The sequence below is a fragment of the Photinus pyralis genome, unplaced genomic scaffold (assembly GCF_008802855.1).
Source record: "Photinus pyralis isolate 1611_PpyrPB1 unplaced genomic scaffold, Ppyr1.3 Ppyr1.4_LG6, whole genome shotgun sequence".
NCBI lineage: Eukaryota > Metazoa > Arthropoda > Insecta > Coleoptera > Lampyridae > Photinus > Photinus pyralis.
The window spans coordinates 8,364,884-8,390,976 of record NW_022170663.1 but is presented as its reverse complement, the minus strand read 5'-3'; the positions used below and the strand labels follow the sequence as shown (position 1 = coordinate 8,390,976).

General features: G+C 35.3%; 2 protein-coding genes across 4 annotated transcripts; both read right to left on the bottom strand.

Annotated features, from left to right (window-relative positions):
- Positions 1-9,179: 9,179 nt before the first annotated feature.
- LOC116173246 (metallophosphoesterase MPPED2-like) lies at positions 9,180-12,669 on the bottom strand. 3 transcript variants are annotated; one of them, XM_031490601.1, is made up of 5 exons: positions 12,458-12,669; positions 11,823-12,411; positions 11,376-11,602; positions 11,277-11,322; positions 9,180-10,947 (listed from the first exon to the last, which is right to left on the bottom strand). In XM_031490601.1, exons 2-5 carry the CDS (start codon positions 12,389-12,391, stop codon positions 10,926-10,928), a joined length of 864 nt encoding a protein of 287 aa, XP_031346461.1. In that variant the 5' UTR covers positions 12,392-12,411; positions 12,458-12,669; the 3' UTR covers positions 9,180-10,925. The 3 variants fall into 3 exon arrangements, with proteins under 3 accessions (XP_031346461.1, XP_031346460.1, XP_031346459.1); XM_031490600.1 differs by lacking the exon at positions 11,277-11,322 and having other exon boundaries at positions 12,469-12,668; XM_031490599.1 differs by lacking the exon at positions 11,277-11,322 and having other exon boundaries at positions 12,458-12,667.
- Positions 12,670-22,954: 10,285 nt separating this feature from the next.
- Positions 22,955-24,761, bottom strand: LOC116173238 (probable cytochrome P450 6a13). Its single transcript, XM_031490588.1, has 3 exons — positions 23,506-24,761; positions 23,202-23,453; positions 22,955-23,151 (listed from the first exon to the last, which is right to left on the bottom strand). Exons 1-3 carry the CDS (start codon positions 24,584-24,586, stop codon positions 22,985-22,987), a joined length of 1,500 nt encoding a protein of 499 aa, XP_031346448.1. The 5' UTR covers positions 24,587-24,761; the 3' UTR covers positions 22,955-22,984.
- Positions 24,762-26,093: the final 1,332 nt, after the last annotated feature.

Genomic DNA, 26,093 nt, shown 5'->3' with positions numbered 1-26,093 from the left:
GAGTTTTTATTTACATGCAAATTGATAAGTGAGAGGCTGATCAGGTGGAAAATATACCTACAGCAATTTAGACTGCAGATCCAGTATAGGAGGGGTAAAGATAATGTGATAGCGGACTTCCTTTCAAGGTATGGATATGAAGGAATGAGTGAAGGGGATCCGATCACGGTAGCAGCGATGGAATTATATGAAAATCAAGCACTAGAAAAGATATTAGATAAAATAGAAGAAAAACAACAGGAAGATAAACATTTAAGATGGATCAGAGATGAATTGGAAAATAATACAAAAGGAAAGAAGACAGAATTGGAAAGAAATTTTCGGATTTATCAAGATATAGTATACAGAAGAACAAATAGAAGTGAAGAATGGTGGGTGTTATGCATCCCGGCATCGATAGCACATGAATTAATAACGGAATATCATAAAATGTATGGACATTTTGGAAGTAGGAAAATATCAGGATTGATAAAAGAAACATGCTTCATTCAGAATTTAGATAGGGAGGTACGGGAAGTGATTGCCACATGTGACATATGCCAGAAGGCGAAAACCCCAAATAAAACCAGTAAAGGAAATATGAAGAGTGTAAAGGCAGAAGGGCCGTTAGACATAGTTGCAGTAGATTTATATGGGCCACTACCTAAAGGAAGAGGTGGACTGGAATATATATTTGTTATGAAGGACATTTTCACTAGATTTGTTAAATTGTACCCGATCAAGAAAGCAAGAACAGAAGTCTTATTGAAGAAAATTACAGATGATTACATACCGACAGTGGGAAAATTCAGGACTATATTATCAGACCATGGATCGCAATTTATGAGCAAAAAATGGAAAATTGCGCTGAAGGAGCAAGATATAAACATTACATATACTGCAGTGTATCATCCGCAGTCCAACCCGAGTGAACGAGTGATGAAAGAATTAGGGAGGTTATTTAGGACGTACTGTCATAAAAAACATGCATCATGGCCTCAACATATTAATCAAATTGAAGAATGGATAAATAGTGTAGAATGTGAAAGTACAGGTTATACACCTTATGAACTCATGAAGGGACGAAGAATACCACAATTGATAGAGAATTTAATAGATTACCCGAGGTGTATAGATAGCAAGTTAGAGATGAAGATTGAGCTAGCTAAAGAGATTGTTACCACAAAAATGGAAAGAAGAAAACAGAAACATGATAATAGGGTGAAAGCGGTGAAGTTTAAAGCAGGAGACCTAGTGTTAGTTAGAACACATTTTCATTCCTCATATATAGACAAAGAAATAAAGAAATTCTTTTTGCTCTATGAAGGCCCGTTTGAGGTCAAGAAACAGATCGGAGACAATGCCTACGTATTGAACATACCAAACACTGACATATACAAAACCACACAAAACATAATAAACCTAAAATTATATCATAAATTTGATAAATGCCATAGAGCATAATAAATAGATGTTTATATCTACATTTAAAGTTCCATGTATATTTTGAGTTAAAGTTCATGTATTTTTTCTTGTTTTGTTTTGCAAGAAGATTGTTTTCCTTCAATCATAGTTATAGATTGATCGAAAAACAAAGGGGGGTTACTGTAGCAGTACAGAATTTAAATTTTTCGTTTTAAAGTAAACATTAGTAAAAGTTGAAACGACTGGTCAATTATTTCGAATCACCATGTGTATACCTAATTATTTAAATAGCGCGCCATTGTAAAAGGAAAATGGTTGAAATATGTTGGTAAAGTAGATTGCGAAAAGAAGGTAGATTATTATTGGCGTCCGCGTCCCGGTTTTGGGGTAGCACGCTAGAAATTGTGCCGGTAATTCATTTAAATTACCAGTTTAAACAGTGAATCAGTTTAAATCAATTACGTACAACAACATCGCGTAGATTAAAAAAGTGTGGTGTTGTATTGTGGGCGTTCGATAACGTAGATTCCAAGGCTAAAGCACGTGGATGTAACCTGCAGCGAGGAAGCTACTTAAAATACCACTCTGAAAGCCGAGATCGTCGATCAATACGTGAGCAAGGTATTTTCCTGTTTTGGCAAATTTTATTACCTTCGCAATTGAACCTGCATTATTCCGAGTTCGAGCTACCCATTTGTTTTGGAGTATGATGAGTTGCCTATCTGCCAGCCGAAGATCGAACAAATAATTATCGATAGCGGCTTCGCCGGAGAAGAACAACTGATTTATTTAGGTATGAAGTTTTACATAATTAATTCTGTACAGAATTTAATGGCCAATTAAAATACAAACGTTATTTAAACATCCACCACAATTAAGTGGAATCGGAAACGTTTTGCCGCGTTCATATTATCGGACCTTAATCGTGTTCGTTGTGTTTATTATCGGACCAGATTATTTACTTGCGTTTGCATTCGTAGCATGAAATTATTGCTGCGTGAGATATCCCGCCTTCGTTGTAATAGTTGATAAGGACCGTATTATTCAGTTTTACCCGTTAAGTGGTAACGCACATTTAAATATTTGCATTCGTGTTTTAGATTATTGTTATTATTAGGAGCTTTTGTCGTTTTATTTATAGGACAGTATTACATTTTGAATTATTTACATACGAGTTACTTGCTCGTAACGATTGAGAATTTACTGTTTGATTTCCATTTGTGTGCTAATAATTTATGAGTTTTCATGTTGTATAGGGTGTTGCATTATTGCATTATTATATGTAGACCATTCGTTTCCATTGAAGCATTAATAAATTTTGTATTTTGTCCGATGTTGTGTTAATGAGAAACGTAGATTCCGTACGCTCAATTTTGAAGCAGGGAAAGTCACTACCGCTTTATGTAGGTAAAGACATCCCGATCATAAGTCAATTCTTGTCATTTAGTAATGCTAGCCGGCGCATAACCATAGAACCCATTACACATATACAGTGCATGTTCACAAAAGCATACAATTATACCCACAGAGTCAAGAATATACAAGGTAAGTCTCCGACAAAACCAAAGAGTATAGCGATTGAGGAGAAGTGTGGCGGGAATTCAAATTTAAACCGAAGGAACCACCACAAGTGTATGGATTCTTCTAGGGCCGTAGTAGATCTCGCGCCATTTAAGAGTTATATCGCGATTATAAATGACGGAAAAGAGAAAAAAAGTGTTTTTTACGTCTTTCCGTTTGGAATTTATCTTTTTAAAAACAATTATCCTACTTGGTGTAGTCGTTCTGAATTGATTATTTATATGAGATGACGAAGACGACCGATGAATTGTCCGGCATAATAAATTGGCGGACGCTAAATACTTGATTTTTTTTTAAATTTTATTTTAATTTTTAAAAACGCCACTTGTAACAGGTTAGTTAGATTCACAATGGGTTGAAAAATCCCAATTGCAAAAAAATAAAAATTAATCTCTACGGCACTGGCAAAGATTTTAATATGACAATTTTTTATTTTACACATGGCTAGCTCAGTAATAAATCTTCAATCAAACCCCTTATATTTGAAGATTAAAATTTTAACCTTCTGACTTCCTTGATAGCAGAAAATAACCAAACAATTAGAGTAAATGAAATACCGTATTGATAAGAAAGAATATAGTCAAATTCCACTACACTGACAGATTTTTGTATTTTTTTTTTATTTTTTTTTTTTATTTATTTTTTTTATTTATTTAGCATCAGCTGCTTTGGCTATTAGCTATTATTTAATAAGTGTTTATGTTCTCTGTAGTAATTATAGTTTCCTTAAAATACCAGTTCTACTTAGAAATAACAGTAATCTATTGACAACATCAGTTGTATCTTCAAATATACTTTTAAGGTTATTAGGTAGATTTAACTCTCTTCTCAGCCTTTCGGTCTGGCGGCACTCAATCAATATATGATACATCGACACATTCACTCTGCATCGCACTAATTATTCATTTACATCTATCCTGAATCCTAATCCAACAAATGTTAACCCGTCACCATGCTCTGTTTTTTGCTACCCTGGTTTATGTAAAAATTAACACCTTTAATACATAAATGATGATTTTTTTTCACTACTAGCGTCTGATGACATGATTATTAACCTTTTCTCCACTTGTAAAGTAGGCTTTCTCAGCATTTGTTCAAAGTGGTTAATAATGTGGACATTATTAACTAGTAGTCAATAATGAGAACTGTCACGCTGTCACTTTTAGAAAACACAACCCGAAATTTCGCTCAATAAACGTTTGGACAAGTTCTCTAAAATGAATAATTGCCACCATCCGCCATTTCCAGAGAAATTACATACCTAAAATTATCACATTTTGAAAAAATTCGAACGAAATCACTCTTTGAAAATATCTCAATGACAGAACAAAATACGGCCTGTTTGACTTGTACTTCTACGTACTTGATTGACATGTTAAATTAAGAAACAAACAATTCTGTCCAATCGTTAACTCTCTTATCAATATAATATGTTAATTTAGAGGATTTCAAGTGCTAGTAGTGAAAAAAAATAGTATATATACCACGGTAGAGAAGTCTCTTATTGCCTTCGCACCTTACACCCCTCGGCGCAAGCGCCTCGAAATGTAATCTTGGTGCTCAGGCAATAATACTGTACTTCTCTATCTTGATATATAATGTACTATTCTTTATGATTAATTTCTACTTATAGAATCCATTGGCAGAGAAATTTGTACTAATTAACACAACTAGGAAATTCAAATTGGCATTAAACCAGAATCAACCCCTTTCTATGGATCATTGTTAATATAGTATGATTTTCCGATGACGATTTCTCTGTATCAAAATACCAAATAAGATTAGAAATAAGTTGTATTTTGGGAAAGACAGGCACGATAATTTTAATAATTTAATAATTTTTGATTATATTGAAAAATATTGATTTATTCTCCTGCGGAATTTTTGTTAGTTGCACTTCCAAAAAAAATTTGACGCAAACGTGTATTTCCAGGCAGATAACTCGAACGATATGTACGTCAAAACCAACGACGCGCACAATCTGCTGAGGCCCGAGTTCATCGAAAGTCTCTGGTACATGTATCAAATAACGAAGAACGCCACATATCAAGATTGGGGTTGGAACATCTTTCAGGCGTTCGAGAAGTACACGAAGGTAGTGAACGGCTACACGTCGATCGGTAACGTACGTAACACGGCAAATGTTCGTCCCAAAGATTTGATGGAATCATTTTTTCTTAGCGAAACCTTAAAGTATTTATATTTATTATTTAGTAGTAATCCTAAGCTGTTAGATATTGATAAATACGTTGTGAATTCTGAGGCTCATCCTCTACCTATATATTCATCGTGATCTATAAAGCAATAGTCAGTGTTATCTAGTCTTAATGAAAGCGTAGTAGAATTGAAAATTTTGATTGTTAGGTAATTGTTTTTATTTATGTGGTGAGGATAATAGGTTATAGTGATCATTAGTGGAAATCTGTGTGGTTTGAAGAATCTGTTTTGTGTTGTATGTATCAAAGAGTGTGTAAGAAGGATGTAACGGTATTTTGTATCTACGTATTACATACTCTTTGATTGTGTCGCATGGTTATCAATGTTAAAAAAAAGTCTGATTAGTTAAATGTTGTCTTGCACAGTATTAACCATTACAACTGACTTTCAATGGTATTAATTCACATTCCTAAACATTTTCCCAGTTAGGCTATTATTACCACCAGGCAAATTCAAACTGCATTTTTTGTACTTCCATTAGTATTAATTTGTCGTGACAAATTTCCCAAGTGGGTTTGTAAATTATATAGTAGCAGTTATGCTAGTAAACAAACTAGTTGCTACATTCCTTCACTTACGTCCCATTATTTATAAATGGAAAGTAGTCAACTAATTTGTTTGCTAATATGATTAGTATGTATGCAATAAGTGTGTAGATTTTTTTCCAGGCAGCAGTAGAAGTGCGTAATAATATCATCTTCGTCCGTATTACTCAGTATTATTATTAACAATGGTTGTTTACTTATTATATTTGGAAGAGCATAATATTAAAATTGCGACAGTATTATCGATGAATATGTAAATACTCTTGCCAGATGTGAAAACATCTTCAATTTTTTGTATAGAGATTTGATTACCATGTGACCTGCTTGAAATCAATTTTATGATGAATGTTCAGTTGTTACGTGCATGTAATTTAACATTAATTTATTCTTAACTTAATTGAATTGTATTTATTGTAAATAGTTGAAATTATGTTGTTTTGTTGTAACACAGGATGCCAATATACAGTGGATTGTGTCATATAGGCGTTTAGTGCTAATGACACATTCAGTGTAGTTGTTTTGCATATTGTTCATTTTAAACATGTATCTGCAATCAGCTGTTTTAGACAAGTAAATCCTCTCGATATTGCTATTCTGTGATGGACTATGATTATTAAAAGTAAAAATTGATATTAATGCCTTTTTCCAGTTTTCTAGGTTCTTTCAAACGTTTTTTAAACCTTTATCATGGCTTTCTAGTTAAAATTAGGCCAAACAACAGCTTTTTACGTAAGCGAGCACCAACCCTTACTAACATTAACTCATTAACAACCTCACTTTTTGAGAGTAGTAACGCTCTCACAATTTTTGATCGCGTGAAATGATAATCAAAAGTGTCCCTAACAATTTGCAATCATTAACAATTATATAATACAATAAATCGATAATCCGAGGTAATTGGGGATAATTGGATGTTGTGAAACTTAGATTACACGGAAACAGTGGAACATGATTCCTACAAAGTTACAGACAATAACACACCACTGATCTATTTTTAGAACTAGGCCTGTGAGAGTCTTGGTACCATTAACCTTAAATTGTCCCCTGTTGGCGTGGGGTGAGTAGCGCAGAATATTGCAGGGGTGAACCAATCACATGACAATAAAATAAGGTTTTGAGTTTCTCACGTTATAACAGTCTAAAGTTTGCATAATGGATCTTTAATCGGCAACAAAAGGCGATTGGTGGGAAATAAAATCAATGGAGACACGCATCAAGTTATCATTAATCCTGGATTGTACGCTAGTTACTGAAAGAGAACACTGCGTCCTTGTTGACTTCTTAGAACATACACGATCAAAGATCCAATATACAAACTATATTGCTGTATGTAATGGCCCCTGCCAGAGTGAACCATACACAAAACAACTGAAACCTAATTACCTAACTAGCTCTCTAATTAAATCTCTCCTAGTACAGATCCGTATCCCGGCATAATAAAAAAAATTCAATTTTGACTAAATTCCAGATTCCAAGCAAACAATGGTCATGATCAAATTCCTTAAACTCCAAAAGGATCACTTACCAAATTTTGAAGACACTTGAAATGAAGTTTGGGCACAGCTCAACATAATTTAGCATGAGACATCTATCTGAATTGTTAAAGGGATCGATTAAACACACGATTTGCATGATTTCACATAGGCTAAATTGGACTAACCAGCGTCCAAAACAAACTATACGTACAGGCGTGCATCACATGCGGAGACTGGTGAAACGAATTTATTTTTCGAAACGCAACTTTAAAGTCTCCTAACGTTTTCATTTGTGGAGGTATTATAATGGTTCTTTTGCATTATTGTTTTACTTACATTTTCAAAATTAATGTAGGTGTAACAAAAAAATAGAAATTTCTCCATTCTTCTTCATATGGGCAGGTAATCTTGATTGAAATGAGAAATTTGATTGCCGTGGGTTTATAGTTGGGTGTTTGTCACTTGTCAGTGGAAATTAATTTCTTTGTTATATGTATTAGGAAAAATCCTCAGTAAGCACTTGCACCAAATTGTTATAATTATACGTCTCTAACAATAGGGCTGATTGAACTGAAGTTACTATGGTAAATATTGACATTTTTAGTTATAATTTCGCCACTTGATACGATTTTATTTAAATCTCGCGATTTATTTAATACGATAAGACTGCAACGCAAGGTTTTTCTTGGTCAGCACATTTACTTTCGTATTCAAAAGAAGTCTTATTATTTATTTAGGTTTTGCAACACATTAAAGAATTTTGAATTTCCTCTTTTTGGTTTATCACATAATACTGATCCTTTGCAGGTAGATTAAAATGTAACTTCTCCGGTAAATTGGGGAAACTTTTTAACAACTTTACTTTTACCAAAACCATTGTATATTTACCTAAACTATACCTTTGTATAAGTTCCCTTTTTTAATGAAGCGACTTTTTTTCCAAAATGCGTAATATTTTAATATTTTTCTACACAACTTTACAAATAAACAAGACAGGCTGCCTTTTCAAATAGGTACACCAAAACGAAGGGATACGTTTCAAACGTCCATCATCAACAAAGCTACGGTTAACGTCCGTCTCTTTTATTTATATCAATTTCCCTTTATTTTCAATTTTCTCATCCAACCTGCACTTGTGCTTTCGTATCTTCAAACTAATCAAGTTACGCCGCGCTAACAAAACTTCTTATCTACGCGACCAGAGATAAACTTGTACAAATCCTACGCAATTGCTTCCAGATGTTTAGTCTTTTAACGCAACAAATAAACAAAATACACGGTGATTGTTTAAATAAAATTAACAACTACAAATAATTCTGATACAAAAATGGACCTCGAATTCAACTAATATGCTCTTGAGAATTCCCCAAGTTATCTACACAATTAAATTGTAACTCAAGCTGTTCTATAAATGTAACTCTTGATTTAAACTATCAGTATGGGATAAGTCTGACTTGATTTAGTACTCCACATCCTATACCCTGGCCTTCGACTCTTTCTGCATATAGATTTGACTGCTGGGCATCGATCCCCCTAATGCATTTGCAGGCCACAAAAACTTACAAATTTCTCTACTTCCTCTATTGCTGTTTCGAAACGTGCCTTTTCCCATACTTGCCTACTGCCTGCTTATCCAGATGCACCTGGAACTTTTTGGGGACCGCGCTCATTATATACCTACACTAAAATATTAATTTTTTTCTTGTTTTGGCCAGCTGACCTGATACCTCTTCCTCCCATGCACCCGGGGTAGCAAAAGGCGAGTGTGACCACTTGAGGCTGTATCAATGTATTTGCATCTGCTTTATCTCGACCTTGTCATTGAATAGATAATTTTTTATTCAATGACCTTGTATGATTTCAACAAGACTTGCTACTCTAAACAATACTGCACAATTCTAGACCTTCTGGGTTTACATCTTATTGAAATCACTATAGGTTTTTAAAATTAAACTCATTTTAGTGTTTCTTCAGTAACATGAAATATTTTATTTTATTATATTTAGTCACGATGTACATAACTGACAGTATAATCACAAGCACTTAACAATACATGAAAATAGGCAAATTTACAAGAAAAGTTGAGGTAGTATTGACAATAAATATATGCATATTTTAATGCCCATCAAAAGTAATATCTATTAGTCAAATTAGGCCTAAAGTGGTGTGAAAGTAAGCTTGTTATAGTTAAAGGCATACATTTGGAATTATTGTGATGTGATGGAAGAGTTAAGCCAGTGCCCCTTTAGGGGTGTACACTGTACAAGCTTGTAATATTTGACACATTCTATACAATATCAAATTAATGGGTTTTTTTATTAACAAAATAGATTGTAATATAATATACACATAAATAAATACAACAAAAGTAAAAATGTGAAATTATAAACAAAACATATTATTTATTAATAGTTGATAAATTTAAGAATTTTGCGAGCTGCCTTCTGTGTGTAAATAAATCAATTGTCTTAAGGTGTTGGTGTAAATTTTTTACTATGCAATGAGCAAACGCGCTTGTTTATGTTCAAAATGTTTTTGGACTCTTGTCAACCCCTCAATAAATGGGGATTTTCAAAGGGCCTACCTTTCCCCTTTTTTTATTGTCAGACTATGGCGGTCCTAGAATATATGTTAAGTAGTATGAGTATGATATTTTTAAAGGATTGATTACATTAAGATTGTATTGACTTGATTCACCTGCGGTTTTACACTTTATAGAAGTCACAATTGTTGATTCCATTGCAACAACTCAAATCTCATTGAACAACAGGATTCAACACTGCACTGTAAAATCCTCACCAATACCTTAAATGGCTTGAAACTCACTTGCAAAGTATTCTTAAACCAATGCAAGTGTTTTCAATCCCTTTAAAGCTTACACCTTGTGTAATGCATTACATTTTCACAAGTCTTATGCGAATGAATTAATTACATATTACCATTGTTATATATTACCAAATGAGTGGAGTACAAAATTCTTGTATATAAATTCTGCAACTTTATATACTCAATCCTAATTGAAATGATAGAAAAATATACACATCGCCTATATACATATATACGATATATCTAGACATTTGAACGTTTTCCATGTCATCAGCTATTAAGTGTGACGTATCTATGTAAATTAAAAAAAAAACTATTTGCCATATAGCAATATTTTCAATTTATAATAATGAAATACAGTACAGAGTGTTTCAAATCTTTATTCCCACAAACAACCGAGTTATAAAACAAACACTTTTATTGCGTTTTTGTTTTTTTGCAATGTTGCCATGTTCGCGCAAGTCACACGTCACAATTGACATCGTCAATCTAGGCAGCTGCGTCACTCCATCTCTTAGTTCTAAAAATATTTCTGAAGAACATAAAAAATAAGCAATTTGGAACACCCTGTGTAGCTACACTAGTTCATTTGAATTCATTTTATCTACATTTAAACTTTACTAAGCTAAAATGCTAATATCACCACAATACCTAATGGCTACAATCACATTGACAGCTACATTCTTCTCAGCAACACATACAACAAACACCTTGTGTATTTACACCGTAACATATAAGTAGGTACTACAATAAATGCATTTATTCGTATGTACTTTATTTTTGCACCCCGGGAGGTAGGTCCATGTCAAAGACCATTGGATAATTTTTGGGGATGTAGTTGATGTCGCACGTTGAGGCGTTGATAAATATTGTGTATTCATCCGATGTCACACCATATCCTACAAATAAATTCTGCATTAAAGCTCTATTGATACGTTTCCAGAGTGTTGTTAAGCGTTTTAAAAAATGCAGCTAGTCTATTTGTGCAAATGCTCTTTGTATTACGATCATTTTGTTTACCATTTGTTTTTCTAACACATGATTTAAATCTGTACAATAAACATAAATGGACCATTAGTTTTGTCAGTGATTGTACAATAATTTGTTGCTATTGGTGAAAGTATATTTACACTTTGTATAGGTAGGTGAGTGAGTATAATGTACAAACGTAAAGTGACTGTGAAGCTCCAAATCTGCAGCTAAAACCTATACAATCTAATTTGCTTACCATTTTGCTTTTGTATCAAAAACTCCACTTAAAGCAGCATTTACAACTTTAACAAAAAAGAAAGCTGTAATTTTGAACGCACATCCAACACCTACTTACCTTCGTGAATGTGCCCAAAGACATGATATTTAGGCCGTACACGTTGCTGCACCGTCGACAACAGTTCCACACAACCGACGTGATCGCCATTTCTAACCAGATCGCCGTGGCCTAAGGGAGGACCGTGGGTTATTAATATGTCAGTGTCGTCCGGTATCTTATTCCATTTTGATAATAATGGCTTGCCTCGCGGTAAGTTAAAAGCCCATTTCCCGAACTCTGGTTGCCTTCATTAAACAAAACATTAACTTACAAATGGCTACTGGATTTTTTTGGGAAAGCAAAAAGACATTGGCCTATACGTCTTCTAGTATAAAAACAGTCACATGGACTAGATAGAGATATAGCATAATTTGCGTACTCACAGGGAGTAGAGACATTAGATTAAATTTACATGTAGCTCCTCTACGTCTTCGTTGATTTAAAATAATCAAAAGATGTACTTACCAAGGGCTCCCATATATTTTTATTCCATACACGACCACAGGCGAATCTTCCAAGTAAATGCAATTAGTTAAATATTGCGCGGCGTTCGAAGTTGCCGTGTGCCGTTCGGTAAACCTCGCGAACGGTTTCTTGATAATGTTCAGGCAGGTGACCAGATGGGACTCGGCCGAATTCGCGCTGCGCGTGGTGGGATTGAATATTTGCATGATATTTTCGCAGTTCGGATCGAAGCTTATCTCGTGATTGCCGGCTATTACGATTTTGTACTTGTGCGGTAAGGTGCCGAGCCACCTGTTGAACGTCTTGATCTCCTCGTCTCGGCCGAAACTGGTGAAATCGCCGGCGTGCAGCAGGACGTCCCCGTACGGTACTTTGAAGTTTAAATTGTGGGTCAGCGCGTGAGTGTCGCTCATGCAGACGAATCTGACTTTGTTTGGGGTGACGGCGTCGCTGGGGCTTTCCAAATGGATCGGTATCACTTTTTGCATGTGCCAAATGGAGCTCCATACGGCAGATGGATTGTTTGTTAAGGGATGAACGTTTATTCTAACATCGTCGTCCTCTTCCATCTCATTCACGAATGAAACACCTAAATAAATAAATCGCAAAAGTACACAATCATTTTCGTGCATTACCTCTATTCTACCAGGGTTCTTCTAAAATCCCTCGCATTTGTGCATCAAATAATGCTTGTTACATAAACTTGACATTGAATCAGCATATAATTTATGTCGTTAATGCAATTAACTTTTTCCATTCCAATAATACAGCAAATATAACACCTCCATTTTCGATCAGATGTGCGATCAGATGGAGATGACAGCTCTTGACTCTTGAGTGACAGCTCCACTGATTGACTATTCTGTGGCTAATATACCCCCCAAAAAAACGTAAGTTCCAAAAAACAGTTGCACTATAGTCAATTGTGTAAGCCACGTAACATTTATACCGGGTGTATATTCCAAAACCGAACATAAGGAATTAACATGGCAAAAAGGTTTTTTGCAGATCGTTGCTCCCCATTAACTTATTAGAGGGTTTATAATGAGACCAACCAAAAGAAGATTTTTTTTCTCTTCTAATGAGATACGAATTATAGTTTATTTTCAGGTTTGATCAAAAATGTAGCAATAAACCCAATTACCAAAATCATGTTTATTCATGACTAATATGACAAAAAGCAGATTCAAACGTTATTCAAGTAGAAATCAATCACTTAATCAGCACCTTTCTTTTCAGGTTCACGGTTGCGCGTCACCTTGCAATAGGTTTTTTGCAATAAAGGGGTTGATCGTCCCTTACATTACTTACAAATAATTCGAACAATTTTTTAAATGAATTGGTTCTCGGTATAGAAATTATTTGGGTCCACGGTTAGCTTTAATTCTATATTGATAAGACACACAAAAAATTTACTAGGGATTTCGAAATTGAAGCTTATTTCTTTCCCAGGGTGCAGGAAATAAATGCAAAAACAAACTCAATAAATTTTGCCAACAGTCACTTATGGCCGTTTGCACCGACACATTTAAGCCGAGCTTAGCTTAAGCGTAGATTAAAATCCATGGCAACCATTGTCTCAATAATCATTGCCATGGATTTTAAGCTATGCTTAAGCTAAGCTCCACTTAAATTTGTCAGTGCAAACGGCCATAACCGAATTTGGACACTTAAATGTCCAAACGAGTAACAGACTTTTTTTTTACTAATGTTCAAATGAATTTTTTTATTAATTTGGTTGCTAGTGATGGTAAAGGTCCTTTCACGAATCAAAAAATTTGTTTGTCCTAAGTTCCTAGTAAAATCAATTTCATCTTGTTTGCCCACAGAGAAATTAATTTGCGTTTAACCGTTCACAGTAATCCTTTGTTAATGCAATCACAAATTAACTTGGTGCAATATTTAATGTCGCACACGTCCTCGGTAGACTGGTTTATTTGTTTTTATTGCCTTCGTTTACTGACTATACCTGCGGTGATATTCATTAAGAAGTAGGCATACGCGTATTTTTTTTCCCTATGTCTACTTTTAAATGACAAAATCTGTTCTGAAAGGCGCCTATTTATGCAATCAAAATAACTTCTTAAAACAAATGAAGCTAGATCAGTTGTCATATTAATTAATTTGAATATTGTTGCTTTGGCTTCACCGAAAATAAATCTCTTTCGCTGTTACCGGAACTATACCAATTAACAACTTTGTCTTTAGTTGAATACTTCGCACACGAACGAAAATAAAAATAAGAAAGCCAAAGCAATAATATTCAAATTAATTAATATGACAACTGATCTTCATTTGTTTTAAGAAGTTATTTTGGTTGCATAAAGTTAGGCGCCTTTCAGAAGAGATTTTGTCATTTAAAAGTCGACATAGGGAAAAACAATACGCGTAAATTCCTATGCCTACTTCAATATCACCTTTTTTTAAGTTTGGGGATGGAAAACTTTTATCCTATCTCTTTTTGGTGCGTCACTTTGCATATAAATATAATGTAGGTAGGTACGTGGTGGGGTGGCCTGCACCTGTTCGTTTATCAATGTTGAAGTTTATGTAAGATTATGTATGTATCTAATTCATTTGCGAATGAATCGCCAGTAAGTGCGGTTGTATGTGTCCCATTCGTATGAAACGAGTTTATATTCCACGTGCAAAGGGGTGAGTTTTGAATTTTGATTTCCTTTACAAAATACTGGTAGCGCATTGAGAAGTTTTCAACATTTTCTTATGTATATACGTAATCCTTAGTTTAGGAGTTTTAGGGGTGAGAGGGGCACACTATTTTGAATTTCTTACAAATACTTCAAAGGAAATTATTCCCTCGACTAGCCCTCTATAATGAACTTGTTTTAGTAGCTAATGTAACGAAAGAATTTTTTGGATTTAAAGCCATCTAGGATTGGTATTAAGAAGGCACTAACCAATGAGAAATTAGACATCGCAATTTTAAGTGATAATCTGTGATTGTGGGCGATCAAATTTTATTCACTTAATTACTAAGAGCAAGATTTGCGTTTTGCCATTCGATCAATACCGTCTTATAGAAAGGAAAAATTCTTGTTTTGTCATTTGCGGAGATCAGTACGATCGTATAAAAAAGAAGGATTCGTGTTTTTTTAAGATTCAAAGCGACCAGTACGGTCCTCTCTCTAAGAGATTAGCGTGTTAATCTTTGGGGTGACCAGATAGTTTTTATGTGGTATCAACCGCGACAGATTTAGGGCCCGTTTTCAAAAAGTTAAACTGCGTTGAGGGAAAATCATAAGTCCAGAAATTTATGTAGGTAAGCTTAAGTTCGTAGAGAAATGTAGTGGTTTCGTGGGTAGAAGCGCAAAGAGTATTACCTTTGGTTAAAAAAATAAAAGTTTCGCCTTTGGTGTTAAAAGTGCGTAATGCAGTTTGGTTAAGTTCGTTTTTCTTAAGTAGGAAATTATCGCATGAGGAAATATTTAACCAAACGAAAAGAAACAAAAACTTTCCCTTTTTGTTTAAATATTCGAAACTTTCCATGGAGTGTACAAATTCCAAGGAGTAGTCGTTTAGTCACCTTGATCCCAAATTTGTAAAGAAGTGGAGATTGATTGAGTTTGGTTGTAAAAATATATTGTCGTGAATATCACCTTGGAATTATTATTTCTTAAGCAGGAAATTGCACTCAAAGATTCAAGAAAAAAGGGAAAGGAACCGTTTCTCAATCGGTTTATCGTTCAATAATTGATTTATTATTAGACTTAACTACAAGTACCTACATTGAATTCACCTACCATATTAACTATTTGACTAGTAACTAAATTCAAACTATATTTAACACTAAGTAACTTTTTAGGTGCTAACTATTGTTTAAAAAAGATATATGGGCAACTGACTTAGATGCTTCAGTGTCAATTTCTAAATGAACTAGATTTCCTTCAACACTTATCTTATTATATCTTATCTTAAAAGCTTCTTTATCATTCATCAAACCACCGATGCGGTGTCTTCTACCATGTTGATTTTTTACTTTTTGCATTCTCTGCTAGTGTGTCGTTTAACTCTGCACGTAAAACATAGCCACGTTGGACTTAATTTTTCTTAAATGGCAGTTCAAGATGTACGGAGTCTTACAAATTCAGTAAAGGAATTGTAGTTCAGTAGCTCGGTTTTTGAATAATTAGTTTAAATAGAATAGGTAGGTACAATTGCGCCATCTCCTTGGTAATTCATACACTTTCTTCATATTATAGTTTAACAAGTCTAGTTGAGATGTCACCACGTACCAAACTCCTTCAGAAATAACATTTAAATGTATGAGATTAATAGCCAAAGCAACAATATTTAAATTAATTAATATGACAGTCAGTTATTTTGGATGTATAAAATCAGGCGCCCTTCAGAGGAGATTTGGTCATTTAAAAGTAGACGTAAGGGAAAGCAATACACATAACTGCCTATGTCTACTTCTTAATAAATATCACTGTATGGGCCCTGCATTTGATGCAGATGGAAAACTTTCATATTTTTCTGATGCGGCACTTTGCATATACCTAAATGATAATGGAGGTGGGTAGGTACGTGGTGAGGTGACCTGCACCTATTTGTTTAACAACACTGCAGTTAACGTATGTTTAGCGGACAACGCAAAATAAAATGCTGTCTAGTCGAGTAGATAGATTTATTTACAATATATACAGGTGCCTGCGTGCTGAAGATGAAACGGCGGAGTTCCGTAAGAGGCGGCGCTACTGGTCAGTATTGCGGCTGGTACTGGCTACAGGTTCGGCTGGATCGGAAGATGTTGCAGCGAAGTGCGATCGAAGACTACTGCCTTGTGCTCTATTTTTTGGCGATCTGGAGCGTGAGCGATGTCTCTTATGTGTTGGAGGTCGGAGTTGTCCATCCTTTGATAGATTTTGTCGGCCAGCGATCGGGTGTGTTCTGCGAGGGTGTCTATTTGCAGGTCCTGCCTGATGGTGGTGTTGGAGACGAAAGGGGGCTCTGGTTATCGTGCGCAGCGCGATGGATCGTACCGCTTCCAGTGCGGTGGAGTTGGACTTCGAGACATACGCCTGGAGGCGTATGTCAGCACGGGGCGAACGTAGCTCTTGACCAGGTGTACCTTCGTTCTTGGCGCCAGCGCTGGGGATGATAGTAGAGGGTACAATCTGGATCTTGCCCTCCGTCCTTTGGCGATCGTGTCGGCTACGTGTTGGGTGAAGTTTAGTCGCCTGCCGATTTGGACTCCGAGGTACCGAATGGTGCCCGCCCATTCCAGTCTCTCTCCGTCCATCCGTAGCTTCGTGAACTCGGTCGTCTGACGACTGGTGAACATTATGGCTTGGGTCTTGGAGGGGTTTAGTCTAAGCCGCCAGCGGCCTGTCCAACGCAGCGTTTCCTTATGCTCGCCTGTTTCCAAACTCGCAAGGAACTGAAAGAATTTGTCACAGCTTACCTTCATTGGCAGCAAAGTTTTATGAAGAAAGTATTCACTTATGTGACAAATGCCCATTCGTCAGGGTGAGTAACCTAGATAATACATTCTTTTTTTGGTTTCCACTTCGTTTGAGATCGTTCCTCGGAATACCGTAGTGCAATTACTACAATTGGATTGAGCACAAGGCGTTGGGGTCTACCTATATATTCGATGGTGGGCCATCTGCATTACTACAAGAAAGACCACTTGTAAGTTAAGGTAGACAACTTTGTATCTACTACATTACAAGGGTAGGTACTTCCTGAAAAGGGATGAACATTGCTTTCTTTTATTTCCTCCCTTCCTAAATAAACAATAGTAGGTACATAATATATACCAAGGGACTAAAGTGTGCGTTTTAATCCCCAAAGGGGCCTTCAATAATTCGCAATAATCGCAGGTAATGTGCCATTTTATTGACTTTTTGTAATTTGTAAATTGTAATCAAGTATCAAGTGTCAAGCGTCAAGTGTCAAGCATCAAGTGAGAGAAGATTATAAAAATTCAAAAAAGTTTTTTTAAAAATTTCTTTTAACTTTTTTAAATTTCTTTTAACTTTTTTAAATTTCTTTTTACTTTTGTGTATATCTTTTAACTTTATATGAAACAAATCTCCGACTTAAATGAGGATGTACACAACAACGGCAAGACTGTGGACTACATCTGGATCCCATCACACATAGGTATCGCAGGAAACGAAGCCGCAGATAAGTTAACCAAAGAAGCAACTGGAAAACCAAATATCGACTCACAACCTACGACCTCAAAAAAAGTATCCACAAAAACCTTAGACAAAAATGGGAAATCCAATGGAAAGCTATCGACCCACTGACGAACAAACTACGATCAATTAGAGACACTACACTCTTCGATGGCGGTTACTATAAATTGACACGAAGAAAAGACCAGGTGGACATCACAAGGCTGAGAAATGGACATACCCGAGTTACCCACGGCCACCTAATGAGGAAAGAGCCACCAAAAATGTGTGAACAATGCCAAGCCCCCATATCAATAAATCACCTAATAACCGAGTGCAATGCTTTTGAAAACGAACGAAGGAATTGTAACATTACGAACGATCAGACGACCAACCTAACAACAAATACCATATAGCAAACATAATTAGATTTATCAAACTAACGAAACTAGAAATATAACATACTGTGTCAACATGTATCACACGGCGCTAATGACCACGTAGTTGAAGCGTCTTAATTTCAAATAAAAAATAAAAAACATGTTACTCTACATAGCGTTTATTCATTATTTGTACGGCGAAGTCCGATATAAATTTTGGGAAAAACCAAATACATTACATTCGTCCACCTTAAATTTATGACATAAACCTCTCAGGTAGTTTGATCTGTCTTCTCTCCCTACTTAGTGCTAATGGTACATTGTCAATATCACTATCACCTTTCACTAACTACATCATGTGGTACCTGGGTGGTTATAGATGGAGTCTCTGAATTTGACATAGGAATTGGTGGCAGGTTTAAATTTCAGCAGCTGATTACAATGACGTTTCCAAATTTTATCAATTGTAGGAACTCTACCTATACAAGTACAATTAACACGGCGCTTTAAAACTAATCCCTGAAGTGTCCCGTAGAATCCATAATTTTAAACAGTTTGAAGATTGGGCCACTAGATCAAAAGTTACAGCCCTTTGAATTTCCTTTCGAAATTGGTTTTGTCCATAACTTTTGATTGAGAGGTCTAATCGAAAAAGTACGAGTCGATTTGGACTCTACGCACCAAAATTAATAAGAAAAAGTGTTTTCCCGAGAAATTTTGGAGTGGTAGATTTTTGGTAAAAAGGAAAGTTATACACTGCCTTTTTTTGAGGCTTGAAGAAAAAATTGTCTGAGATCGACCGGGAAAAAACATTTTCTTATAGAATTTGGCCCGTAGAATCCATAATTTCAAACAGTTTGAAGATTGGGCACCTAGATCAAAAGTTACAGCCCCTTGAATTTTTTCTCAAAATTCACTCGAACAGTGGCAATAATAACCTAAACAGGCGAATTTATAAAATCTCCAATATACCTATCATTAAATATACATAGATAGTAAAGTAATTGAAGTTGTGAGACTGTATTTCACGAATAGTTTGTTCAGCACGAGAAAACATAAAAAGGATTCCTAAAATGTTTGGCTCTACCAAAGAATTGCCATCACCACAAAATTCGTTCTTTTTATCGCCTATAACAATTGTATAACATAATGTAACGTGATTTATAAATTCGGGTTCGATTTATATCAATATTTATTAAACAAAACTAAAACACTATAAAATCCGTACAATTTATATCGATTATTTATATCACACACTTCGAAATTTATATCAGCTTTTCGCGCTCTATGTTTCGTTCGCACTCGATCTCGTTCGATAGTAGACTAACTGCCGCGATGTTCGGTCCGCAACCATTTATACACGCAAGCAATGTAAGTCTAGTACATTCTCGAATAATCGCGCCAAAGGCGACGTCATGTCTGGAGCATTTCCGTTACAATAATAATAATTAATCTAAATAAGACAAACGCGTATGGGTGCGATAACATCACTATTACAATCTACAAAGAAGTATTTGATCTTATACAGAAACCGCTAATTTTGTTAATGACCCTCCCGGTCCAGATAGGATTTTGATGCGGGTTTTAAAATATAGAAGAACATCTGAAGTACTGGCTAAAATTACATCTTTTATATCTAATATCGGTTGTGTTCCCGAGACCGAGTGTTTTCATGGTGATCCTTCGAAATCACAAACTGGTGACCAATAACTATAATCTCTCTGGAAGATGTCAACAACTAGAAATTAAATTTAAAACCGGTTCCACTATTGCAAAATTTTTATCCACAGCTTTGTATGTTAATATGGGGGTTCCACAAGGATCTGTTTTAGGACCTATTATATTTTTATTATTTATTAATGATATTGTCATGTTCTTAAATTGCTTGGTTTTAAATGCGGATGATACGACGGCATTAATATCCGGAAAGAAGCAAGAAAATATATATCCAAAAGCTATTGAGATTCTAAATAAGCTAAGTAATTGGTTTAATTTTAACAAATTATTCTTAAATCACGATAAAACATATTTCCTACCGTTTACAACTTTTGGAAATAACCATTTGTCTGACTCAAGTAACAAAAACATTAATATTCTAGGCACTGGGAAGTTTCTGGGGATCTATTTAGATCAAAACTTAAATTGGAAATGTCACTGCGAAAATCTTATTAAAGGACTAAACACTTATTGCTACCAGATACGGAATCTTAAAGAATTAATGGATGTGAACCATACTTTAAATTATTACTATTTACTATGCTCAAATTCAATCCAGATTGTCGTATGGAATAATTGTTTGGGGCTCGTCAAGCGCGGCAAAAAATGTTTTTTGGTACAAAAACGAATAGTCAGATGTATTGCGGGTACTAAGAAATATGATTCGTGTCGCCCGATATTTAAAAAATTGAATATTCTTACACTTTCATCACTCTATATACCTACTTGAATTGTTAACTTTTATTTTCCATAATCAGCAACATTTCTTACGCCATAGCAGTTTTCATAATTACAACACGCGCAATAAACAACAATTTATCACCCCTTTCACAAGGCTTAAACTTGCCCATAATTCTCCCACGTCAATGGGCATTAAATTATTTAATGCTCTTCCAAGTACACTTAGAAGTCAGGGAACAATAAAGTGCTTTAAAACTTCATTAAAAAAATTTCTTCTAGTCAATGCAGCATATACAATTGATGAATTTCTAAATTGTATTAATAAAAATTGCGGATCTCTAGTGTAATTTATATTGCATTCTTTCTTTTTTGTCCATTGTATTGTGTATGACCAACATTTTTTAAATTGTATTTAATTATATTTTTTTGTGTCTGACGTATGCTATACAATTCAAAATTTGTCTTGGGAATTAATATATATTATTATTATTATTATTATTGTGAATTTGTTTCGGGGGTATCGAGGGGGAAACAGAATGACGTTATAAGTGACAACCCCCCACTCCCTTAACCCCCCAGCCCCCCCCCCCCTTTCAAAAATCCTAAATGGCAACCCCATACTTGTGACACATCGTTGGAAAGCTACTGAAAAATGCTTTCCAGTGGACTAATAAAGTCGTTAAAGACAATTTAACAAAAAATTAATAAATAACAAAATAGCCATGACTTTTGTTGTTTTATGAATTGTTACTTAATAACAGAGATGTTGAAATTTATTTTTAAATTTGCGAGTAGCCCAAAAGGTTAGTAAAACATGTAAAAACAGTTTTGTATGCTCCTTTTAATTCTGAACAACTTTAAACTCTTACAGTTTTTTCTGTAAAATATACAGGAGGGCAGGATATTGCATAAAACTAATTTCCCATGTTAAATCCCTATGTTCCTACTTACCGTGCACCATCCGGTATAAAAATAACGTGTCTATACAGGTCTCACAGATAATAACATTAATAGTGTTGTAATTGCCACTTTACTAAGGCATATGTGATTAAAAACCAAGATAATGAAAAATTGCATCAAAATTCAAAACAACCCAGTCTAGGAATGTAAAAACGACCCCTCATGCGTTTGAAAAATGCAGAAAACAAATACCTACCAAACGCGACAAGTCTACAAATGGATCTTTAGAATTTCAAGTATATATAGTTTATCTCACACAGTTTAAATCGAAAGACATTCCTTACCCACGTATCCCCTTTTTATCATTGTTATCATATTTGTATATTTGCGTGACATATATTATTTATATGTTATGTAAATTGTTTATGTACATATTTGACAATGTCAGTACCTACCTTTATAGGTCTTATGGCAATACATAATAATTAATAATAGTGTTTTCTCGTCTAACCTTCAATCGTATTATTTAGGATTCACAATAATAATTATTCCCAATACCTATAATCGACATCGAGTGTTTTATAAAACCAGAAAAACAATCAACGTCTGCAACCTCATCCTATAATTTATTTCTTTTTTCTGAGGTAATTATAAACCTTAATTACAACCTTCACTTCCTTCTCGTTTGCAATTATAGATCGAAAATGCGCTATCATTATTCGCACTATAATAGTAATAGTAGATTACATACCGAGCTGGGAAGTGGTTCATTAGCATTATCTACGCCGAGGGCTTAAGGGCTATAAGGTATAAGCGCGAGACGTTGGCTATGAACCACGGATCATCGAGGTTTGTATGCTATTTTATTCACAATCTGACTTAAAGAGGTAATATAACAAATTCCATCAGTTTTAGCGTAACATTGAAATCGAGTCGGCATTGGCTTCCAAGTCGGGAAGTACTTTGCCGACCGTGACGAGGTTGGCAAAAGATGCCAAACAATTGCTCACTTCCAAACTTTAAAACAGTTGGAAATTGACATATTACATATAACTCTCGCCAGGAAAGATTACCGGTCACAGAACACTTGATCCCGATCTACAAACTATGTCTTTCCAGCGACTTCCGGAATAGGATCGTGCCAATGTTGAACGAAAAGTCTTTTTGTTCAAATATTGACACGATATACTATCCAGGAAGTCGCTCACATCTTTAGAAAAACATTGATTGTAGATCGGGATCAGGTGTTCTGTGACCGGCAATCTTTCCTGGCGAGCGGTTTATATGATTGTGAATAAAAAATAGTGAGTAATTTTTAATTCCGATTTCTTTATTTTCACTATGTAATTTTTCTAACATCTAACCATATGGGCTGCTCTGTGGTTAGAATGAAGCTGAATTTGTCCCACTTGAACGGTGTTTGTGTCCTGGAACTGACCGAGAACGAATAGTTCCTTAGCAAGCACGCCAATCCAACTTTCGTTTGCATCATACCAAATCGCATACCTAAACAATTTCACATTAAAGATCGGCGTGCTTAAGGAAATTGGACCTACCAATGCAAAGGCGGGGACCTTCTCCGAATGGAATGTACGTAAACGGCGCAATGCCGTGTTTGTTTTCGTCGGAGAACCTTTCTGGGTCGAATTTTTCTGGATCCTTGAAATATTCCGGATCTCTGTGTAAACCCAAAACTGATATTAGTACCATGGTTCCCTTCTCAATTTGAACATCCTGGTCTGGGACCACGTAGTCTTTGACACACTGCCTTGTTAGGAAGGCAACGGGGGGATACTTTCTCAACGTTTCTAGAAATAAATGCGGTTAGAGAGAATAAACGTGCGATACTCTGAATCGTACCATCGATCACTTGGTTCATGTATTTCATTTCCATGATTGCGTCGTAAGTGATTTTTCCGTTGTGACTTTTTAAAACTTGATTAATTTCGTCTCGCACTTTTTGTTGTAAATCCAAATTCGCCGCCAGTTCGTAAAGGCAAAAGGTCATAGTGGTCGAGGAAGTTTCGAAGCCAGCCAAAAAAAATACAAAGGCCTGCGCCGCGATTTCTTCGAGTGACAATGAGCTTTCGCTGGGTTTTTCGGGATGTTCAAGATCCATTACAATTTGCAGCATGTCTTTGCGGTGAATATTATTCGTGCGTCTGTAGTTAACTGTACTCTTCACAACGTCGAAGAAAAATGAAGTAGAATCCTTGGGGAGGAGAACCACTCCCAATTTTCTGGCCCATTCCGGTCTGGCCGCCGAAAACAAAATTTTTAACGTATCAATTTTATTCTTTGGCTCAAATATTTTGCGACCGTGATAACGAAACTCGGCATTGTCACTTTTAAAACTGTTACACTCCAACCCGAAGGCACAAGAACCTATAACATCCGTTGTGAAACGCGCCAACAGGTCTTTTATGTCAACGGGTAGTGTACTTGCACAAAAATCGTTCATAATTTCCTCCAACGGGCGAGTACATTCCACTAAAGTGTCAAACATCATTTTCATTTTTCCCGAAGTGAAGGTTGGAGTAAGTTTTGTACGCAAATTCCGCCATTTTTGACCGCCGATGGCAAACAAGTGCGCACTTAAGGGTTCGTCTTTTTCGTTGTAGTAAAATCCTCGGTCTACGAAATGGGCAAAGTCTCTTTGCATGATATTTTTTATAATTTCCGGATCGATCGGCACGTAATTAGGGCTGGTAATAATGTAAATACCGGCGTGTTTCTCACCACGTTTTTTAAATGATTGATAAAACTTCTGTAACCATTCACCAAAATAATATTTGCGAGTAAAGGGATTTTCTGCATTTCCGAATGGGAATTGGGGTACTGTGTATGGAACGTTCTTTTTCTTCCAATACGCGTACTTCCACCTTACGTATATTGTTAGAAGTAGTGCGAAGGCGAAGAATAAACCCAATTCAACGAACATTTTTTTAGTAAACTCAACCAGCAACAAGGAGTGCTTCGCGAATACTAAACAAGATAAACAAGCAATATTTCTTCCTCGAGGTCGATTGGTACACTATTAGCATAATTGGCTAATTGGGAATGCATATTACCGACGATTATTTTGGATAAAAACGACTGTCAAATTACACACCGTAAATATTAATAAGTGGTTTGAGTTTTTGATAATAACTATTTATGGAGATCTTAATTTGGTAAATGATGTAGCCTTGAACTATGATTTTTCAGCGCAATTATACATGTTTATAATGGGAGTTACAGCGGAAATTAAACTTTCTGGGAGAATGAACGTAACAAAGCTATTTTTACTACAAGTGAGCAAAGGCACTATTTAGCGTCGTTCCACTTTTATATTTGTTATTTAGTTAAAATAAAACGTTTGCGAAATGTCTAAACGTACCTACTTTGATTTTCTTACAATATTTTTCATAGCAACCGAATTAGGCACCAACAAATGTTGGTCACTAGAGATCAAACGACCGTTTTGTTAACAAAAAATAGAGAGCAAAGCATGCCATTAGGAATGGATTTAATTTTTATAGTTGGCGTACGTATCTGACCTAAACACGGCCATGGTGGTGTACAACATAAATTATGGCCACATTGTCAATAAACGCTATTGACAATGTGGCCATGTGGTAACGCACCCCACAAAAGTACACCATATTGTAAACGTGAATGAACTAAGGAAAAATAGCACAATCTGAGGGTGGCTACTGGCTATACAAAGTGATCGTTTTAAATTCCTTAAAATACATAGTTTAGATAACTTAGATAAAACTAAATCAATGTGATTGCTCCAAGTAACTTTTTCATCAATATTATGTATACCTAAAATTAAAGCCAGCCGGTTGCAACCTTATTGTTTGTGGACAGGGTAATTATGTGAGTTTTATCTTCATTTAGTTTTAGATTGTAATAAAATTAAGTCAGCATATGCAACAGAGTGATTAGGATATGTATATAACCGAAAGTCATTTATGTATATAATGAAAAGTAAAGGCCCTAATATAGAACCTTGAGGGACCCCCCATGCTTAGTATTAATTAACATACCGTCAATCAAAACACATTGTTTGCGATTATTAAGGTAAATTTGACATTAATGATCCCGCAAGTCCCCTAATCCCATATAATTGAAGCTTATCCACAATAATTTTAAACGAAACGCGATTAAAAGCTTTGGACTAAGCACAGAGTATTAATGAAGGATGTTGCCCGTTCTGCCAGGATTTTACCACTAGAGATATACGAGTAATTTGGCAAACAGCTTCTGTTGTAGAATGATTTTTTCGAAACCCACATTGACCACGATTTAATAATATTACGCTCTAGAGAGTTACATCTATCTTTTATTTAAAACAGTTTCAAAAAGTTTGGAAAACATCGGTACTATAGCAACTGGTCTGTTCTGTAGTTACCCATGCAATCCCACGCGATCTGGGACACACTGTATATATATACAGTACA